This window comes from Phycodurus eques, chromosome 4 (genome assembly GCF_024500275.1).
Source record: "Phycodurus eques isolate BA_2022a chromosome 4, UOR_Pequ_1.1, whole genome shotgun sequence".
Classification (NCBI taxonomy): Eukaryota; Metazoa; Chordata; class Actinopteri; order Syngnathiformes; family Syngnathidae; genus Phycodurus; species Phycodurus eques.
Genome location: NC_084528.1, coordinates 18,980,011 through 18,987,359, shown reverse-complemented (window position 1 = coordinate 18,987,359; position 7,349 = coordinate 18,980,011). Strand labels below are relative to the sequence as shown.

The window sequence follows — 7,349 nt, the reverse complement described above, 5'->3', positions numbered from 1 at the left end:
CGATGACTGTGCCGTCCTTGTCTTGCAGGATGCCGTTGTCGGCCGTGTAGTACTCCACCAGCTCAGACAGCGTGGCGAACTTCTCCCCGCCGTAGAGGTCATAGTAGTCCCCCGTGTTCTGGATGCGGATGTGGGTCACGTGTTCGCCCACCCTGATGAGCAAACAAGTCCTTTTGTTTTAAATCTGTTTAACAAGTTAAGTAAACTTAATTGTAAAGGGTGTAGCATTATTTTCAATGGAAACATTTAGCATTAGTAGCAGGGGTAGAATCTAATAAAGAACAGTGTTTTAAAAAAAGTTTTGCTTGCTGGTACTTCTTGATTTTTAGACCGTCGTTTTAGAGAGGAACTTTCTATTGTAAAATTTACACAAGTATATTATTCAATGTTTTTGTCAGAAAAAAATTTTCGGGATCAAAACAAAACGCTTCAACTTTAACGAATGATGCAGTCCAAATACTTCACGCACAATAGTAGTTGGTAATAAAAACAAAAAGTAATGCTTAATTTGTTTCAGTACTTTTGTATTCAGGACTTTACCTTATAGTATATTTGTAGCTTGGTTCAATAAAGGTAATATTTGTATATGTTAAAATGTATAAAATGATCATTTTAATACTAAAATATCATTATTAATGTTATCCATGAATGTTGATGAAAATGTACGGATGTAAAAAGAAAATTTGTTTTAATTAAAAAATAAAATGGTAAGAGCACATTATTGTTTTCATCTAATTAAATGATACTTATTTACTTGCATTCCAACAGAAAAAAAATAGTAGGGGAAGGAAGTTCAAGTACTTGAATTTTGAAACATCAAGAGCAATTGAAAGAGTCAGTACTAAAGCACTTAATGATAATGCATGGTCTCGTTTTTTATGACAGGTGGTCTAATTAATGTTAAACACTATACACACACACTGTACTGTTTTTTTAATTATGTATTATTACTATTTGAATATACATATCTGAATATGTATTTCTTACAACTATTGGCTGGTAGTGTTGCCAGTACAGAAGTGCAACATTTGATTACTTTATACTCTAGTCATTATTAGTAAATTGCAATTCACTCATTTTCATATCATTTTCTCATGTTCACAGTGCTTGTCTCAACTAAAACAACAAACATTTCATGTTGACGGATGAAAAAAAATGGCTTATAAATGCAGGTACGCATTTAATTTACGCAATTAACGTAGAACATATTTTACAAGAGACGTCAAAAATCACATCATCCTCTAAATCTATTACAAATATGACCCATTAAACAGAATAATACATTAGCTGCAACAATTGCACTCTCTTGATGCTTCCACAACATTAAAGTGGAGAAACAAGCAAATGTTAGGATTCAGAGTTTCAGAAGTGGGGGAGAAAAGAAGCATTTCAAGCGGGATTTTTACCTGACAGAAAGAGAGAAATCCCCAACATTCTTTTTGCTGGGTCGAGCCAGAAAGCTGCCAGCAATACCCTGAGTCTTGAGCAAGTCCTCGGCCTGTAGGCCTGTGATGTCTCTGTGGAACCACCTGCACAGACACACACCATATTGACATCTACTGTACGTGTAGAAAGGTAACTCTTTGGAATCTTGGCAACCTGAGTAGATCCCTTGTCTGTCATTCTAAACACTTAAAACCAGGCAAAAAAAATGACAGCCTATTGATAGACTTTGCATTTACGGCCGCTTTCATTGAGCCAAAACGTGGCCAAATACGAGCAAAACAAGAGCTTATTGACAGTGAAGCTTTAGTTTGCGTCAATGATGTAATCGACTTTAGACCAAGCATGTCGGAATTCATAATAGGGTGTCCTAAAAGTTACTATACACTTCCTTTTTTCTATTCCGTTTCTGGTAACATTCGGACAGGTGAGGTCATCAGTATTTGACAGCTTAAACTTTGCAGTTTTGGTAATTGTTCCCTTTTCCCATGGCTCACAAAATTGCCGCTCAGAAAGAACTGCAGTTCAGGACCAGTTTGAGATGTTGACACGCAGTACAATTTACCCTATCCATGACAAGTTTCTCGAAACAGGATCTGTTCCTTACAAATGTAATTCATTTGCGCCTCACCAAATCCTAGGAATGTTGCTGAGCCATAAATACACATTCTTAGTTTCCTCTGACTAAATGAAATTGGTATTCCAAATATATCTTGGCATACGCACGCTTGATATGTCAAAAATCCTGTAAAGTTTTTAATTAATATATAATTGACTACATTTGAAATTTCACACGTATGAATCTGAAATGCTAATGTTTTATCGGGGTTTAAATGATTGAGTTTAACTAATTTAATAACGCCCAGATTGAAACTGTCAGAAATCATACAATAGAGACAATGTTTCAACACACATCGTTGAAAGGAAGCACTAATATTCATGCCTACATACGTTTGTCAAGCACTAACTAATACAGTCAGTCTTTACCTGCAGACTTATCTGTGATAAAGAGCATTTAATTTATGCCATTAGAATGTACATTTTTGGAATATATATATTTTGAGCAAATTAGTTCCATCATGCGGCATGATGGATGACTGGTTCTGAGGACCCGGGTTCAATCCCCGGCCCCGCCTGTGTGGAGTTTGCATGTCTTCCCCGTGCCTACGTGGGTTTTCTCCGGGCACTCCGGTTTCCTCCCACATCCCAAAAACATGCATTAATTGGAGACTCTAAATTGCCCATAGGTGTGACTGTGAGTGCGACTGGTTGTTTGTTTGTATGTGCCCTGCGATTGACTGGCAACCAGTTCAGGGTGTACCCCTCCTCCTGCCCGATGACAGCTGGGATAGGCTCCAGCACGCCCGCGACCCTAGTGAGGAGGTTGCGGCTCAGAAAATGGATGGATAGTTCCATCATGGGAGGAATGATTCATGTCTTAGTTGTGCTGGACCTCCAGTATGTAGCATGTGTTAAGTCTCCAGGGTAGTTGAGCACATACCCTTTGAGGTATGTGAGGTGAATGAGGATGATGATAGTGGCAGTGATGATGAATGGCTACCAGATAAAAAGAGGCTTCAAGATCATTATTACTGCGCTCAGTGGAAGTTTACTGTCAATATAAAACAAAAGAGAATTACATGTTGACTACTTAAAACAACCACACAGCCTTGTCTTAAGAAAGGTTATTGCTGACAACCCAAGAAAAATGACAAACAGGCTAACAACTGAATATGAGTGGCGTATGGTAAACTACAACAGAGGGCATCAAACAGTGCAACATTTTATTATTTATATGTTCCTATATTTATACATTCCTATGATTATATTTATCTATTTGACGTTCATGCACCGAATAAAAATACATCATGAAATACAAGTTACTCACCAGTTATTCAGTGCTCAAGTAGGTTTTTCTCACTAAATACTTAACTTCACAAGTATTTATTTGGAGGACTACTTTTACTTGATTTATTTTTAAGTAACAGCACTTACTCCGACATACTGTAAGCAGCGTACGTAGGAAGTAGAGATAGAGGTAGGCGTAAATAAGTTTTACTTTTTCCTACTCCTTTTTGAATGTGTAAAATTAAATGTTTTTAACATTTTTTTGTTTACTTCTTGTCTGTTTAGTTGTTATTCTATGTCACTTTCTTACATGTTCAAAATAAATAATCCAATCAACCAATATGTCTGAATGCGAACTTGTCTGAAGAGCAATGGATTCAGAGAGGCAAGATAGCTGGCTATCCATGGTTTATTTTAAAGAATTCCTTGATGTTGTTGGCTCCAAAAGGATTTGGGTGAAAAACGATGGCAGAAATGGCACGGGTATGTATATATGGATCATACCTGGACCTCATTTGTTTTTTTGTGAGTGTTTGTTGTTGCGTTGCCTTTTTGATCTTATTCCGTAACTAAAACCTACAAAAAAAATCATGCCATTTAATGTTGGCGGCGCATGGTGTCAAATGAAAATTTTGAGGATTAGCCATGAAAAAGGGGCGCAAGGGCCCGTTCATCGTTGTTTGACACTTTGTCATTGCTTCTGCAACAAAGGCATTTATTTCACCTATTATGTCACATTCTATTCTATTTAAATATATAACAGACATGGATTTGGTACAAAGCCCTTAACGAAGAATGCGTACACCCCTGCTTTATGATGGTGACCCACTAAAAAAAGACCCACAAAAATGGGTCCTGGACATTATATTTGGGAAAGGCTGCTTAAAAACAAACACGCCACAAATCACATGACGCAGAATCAGAGCAGCTGAGGGGAAGAACGAGAAGAAGGAATGGAAACAGAGAAGTTGTCATCGTTGCCCAACAAGGCTCACTCGGCGACGTCCACTCACCAAACCATGATGTCGCCCTCACAGCGTCTGGGTGAGAACACAACGGGAGTCAAGGCCGGAGAAGGGGGCTGGCACCTGCACAATTTTAGATCTCATTATGCAAAAAAATACACTTAAATCTGAAAAAGAAGCGAGAATGACTTTTCCTGTTATTAAGACTGTGCACCAGTGTATCTAAATGAAGTTACCTGCTCTTATTATTCCCTTCTGACTCAGCTTGTGCGCGACCGAGCAGAAAAGCAGATAAAAACGTCCTCTTCTCCGCTGCTACTGAACGCAACTGAGCACGTCTTGACACTCTCCCCTCCTTTCTATCGCTCTCGGAGTCTGTCTTCGTTGTCTCTCACTCTTCCTTCCTTATTGTAGCTCCTTTCACAAAACAGTGAAAGCCCCAACAGGAACGAGAAGAGCTGACAAAGGCGGAATTCCTCCTTTTTTTGCTTTAAATGAGACGGGAAATCAAAAGATACACATAACACAAATCTGAATGTGTTTGAATCTTCAGTGAGCCTCCATTGTGTTGTTTTCTGCGCAGGTCGGCATGAAAATATCATCACAGTCTATTGTAAATCCACAAATAAATAAACAGTCTTTCACTACAGCCGTAAAAATAAAAGTAGAGCTCAGGATTTTTCATCTCAGGCCACCTGCCCACCCGTCTGCTGCTACTCTTGTGTGGTGCAGGTGTGCATGCGTGTGTATTTGTGAAAACACAAAGGTCAGAGATATAGTACACTTCCTTATTTGCAGCTCAACAACACTATGTGTGTGCATGTGCGCGTGTGTGTATACGAAACTGTTTCATCACAAAAACCGACTAGTTTCCCATCAAAACGCAACACTTGCATTAAAAGGGAGGATATATGTACTTGACTTGCACTCACCGGCCACAATATTACAATGAATATGATAAGTCTACACACCCCTGTTCAAATGGCAGGTTTTTGTGATACCAAAAAAAAATCAAGATCATTTCAATTTTTTTCCACCATTAACGTGACAAATATAAAAACCTGACCTATAACCTCTACAACTTAATTGATACATACTGTACAAGTGTAATTCATTCCATGGCGAATAACCGATTTAATCGATATTTTTTTAAGGTCGCATGGATTTATTTTTTATTTTTAATCAATGTCCCCCTTTGCTGTCATGATTATACTTTTGGTGGTGTCGGAGGGAAGACGTGGTAACGGACCCAAATGCAGGAAAGCAAGGAGGCAAGGCAGTAGTGCCGGAGTCTCAAAAAAAAAAAAAAAATAAATAAATAAATAAAAATGTTCAAAAAAAATCTATTTTCAAAAACAAAAAAAAGATTGAGAAAAGAAAGTTAAGAAAAAACTAAAACATAACATGAAACAAAACTAACTATAGTCTACATCACAAAACCACAGATCGTAACACCTGCCAAAAGATAACCAGGCAACCTACCTGGCATGTAGTTGGAGTGCTATACAGTAGTATGCAGGATCTTGTTAACATTTTCATGGACAAAGGTTAATTTTGCATGGAAGCAGCAACCTTATCTTCATGTTTTGTTCAGTGAGAGTTTTGTTTTTACACATTAATCCCAAAGGGAATATTTTTTCTTAATGTATTGCTGTTAAATTGTCGAACATTTAAAATACTTTATTAAAATGTATTAAGAGTTTTGTTTAAAGAGCCACTTTCTCCAAGTTTTGAATAATGTTACCGTCATTTGTCTTTTCTTTTTATTAGAAAATTTCATTTTGAGGTGAAAAAATTTTTTTTTTTAAGGCCATATTACAGAGTGAGAGTGAGCACATAACACATATCGTATCTTCATTTTAAAATTATAGTAATGCATGTGAAGCTGTTAAAAGTTGAAATTAATTTTGAATTCATTAGCTAAGAATGACATGCACTCCTACTGCCAATAATCTGTTAACACTGCTATAGAGAGACAAGTAGCGACCTTACCATTCGGACAAAAACATGTATTATGGGAACTTTTTGGCCTAGTAGAACACACAAACACATTTGTCAACTCACCCACATCATTGCTGTTTCTCTTTACATGGCACCTCAACAAGTCTTGTGGACTCTTCTGCAGGAAGTGACGGGTGAGATCACATATAACTAAACCTCAATACTTGCAACTTATCACTTTTTTTGCGATTGTTTCACCCCCTTCCTTACATTTAGCCGCCTAAAAGCTCCACTGGTGATGATACTTCCAAACAAGTCAATCGTCCCGCCCTGTAATTTGCGCTAATTCTCTTAAATTGCCGGGAGATAACATGATGCTTCCTGACTGGGTCTTAACTCTTTAAAGTTATCTCAATGTAAAATGTATACCCACTATAGACAAAACTATTGGGACACATGTTTGTTACACCAAGTGAAACAGCTTGCACTTTTCTTGGAAGACTAATTACAATGTTTTCAAGTGTGTCTGTGGGAATCTGTTCTCATTGTGGGGTTCTTCCATACCAAACTCATCCAAGCATGCCTTTATGGTGTAGTCCAATGATTCCCTGCCAGCGTCCCAACCAAATTATCCAATTTTACTCGTGATCCAAAATTTTTTTTTTAATTTATTTACTACAAATAACGCATCTTTGTTCGTCTATTTATGCCAGTGGCGTATAGTGAGAGGCAGAAAAATTAAATGCTCTTCCATTATATGGCAGACGATACATGAATTACCTGTGTATCCTTCTATTGTGACATTTTTGTTTTGTGGTGTGAGCTTTCTTTCTAATGTAAAATATTATTAGCCTAATTGCATAATTGCCCAAGTTATTTTTTTGAACATTTTTGGAAAAACGAAAAAAACAACAAATTTAACAAACAAGAAGAGTCTAGTAGCCTCGATTCAACCTTTACGTATTAAAATGACATGGATGACTGAAAATCTGTAAAGAAATAAAGAAAAACATTTATTGACATTGTGACAGTAAGTTAAAAATGACTTGGGCAATTATCCTATTAGGCTAACGATATGTGCCTTGGCTCAATAAAGGTTGGGAAACACTGGTGTAGTCTAACTCCAACAAAGTGTGACCCATCACTTTTGTC

At 37.2% G+C, this 7,349-nt stretch overlaps 1 protein-coding gene across 1 annotated transcript in view; it reads right to left on the bottom strand.

Annotated features, from left to right (window-relative positions):
- ptpn6 (protein tyrosine phosphatase non-receptor type 6) overlaps nt 1-4,988 on the bottom strand; it is a 25,079-nt gene extending 20,091 nt beyond the window's left edge. The window contains exons 1-4 of the mRNA XM_061674406.1: nt 4,493-4,988; nt 4,305-4,379; nt 1,407-1,529; nt 1-152 (exon numbers count right to left, since the gene is read on the bottom strand). The exon at nt 1-152 is cut by the window's left edge and continues 43 nt beyond it. Of these exons, the coding sequence (XP_061530390.1) occupies nt 1-152; nt 1,407-1,529; nt 4,305-4,312 (283 nt within the window). The 5' untranslated portion in view covers nt 4,313-4,379; nt 4,493-4,988. The remainder of the gene's footprint in view (nt 153-1,406; nt 1,530-4,304; nt 4,380-4,492) is intronic.
- Between the last annotated feature and the right edge of the window lie 2,361 nt (nt 4,989-7,349).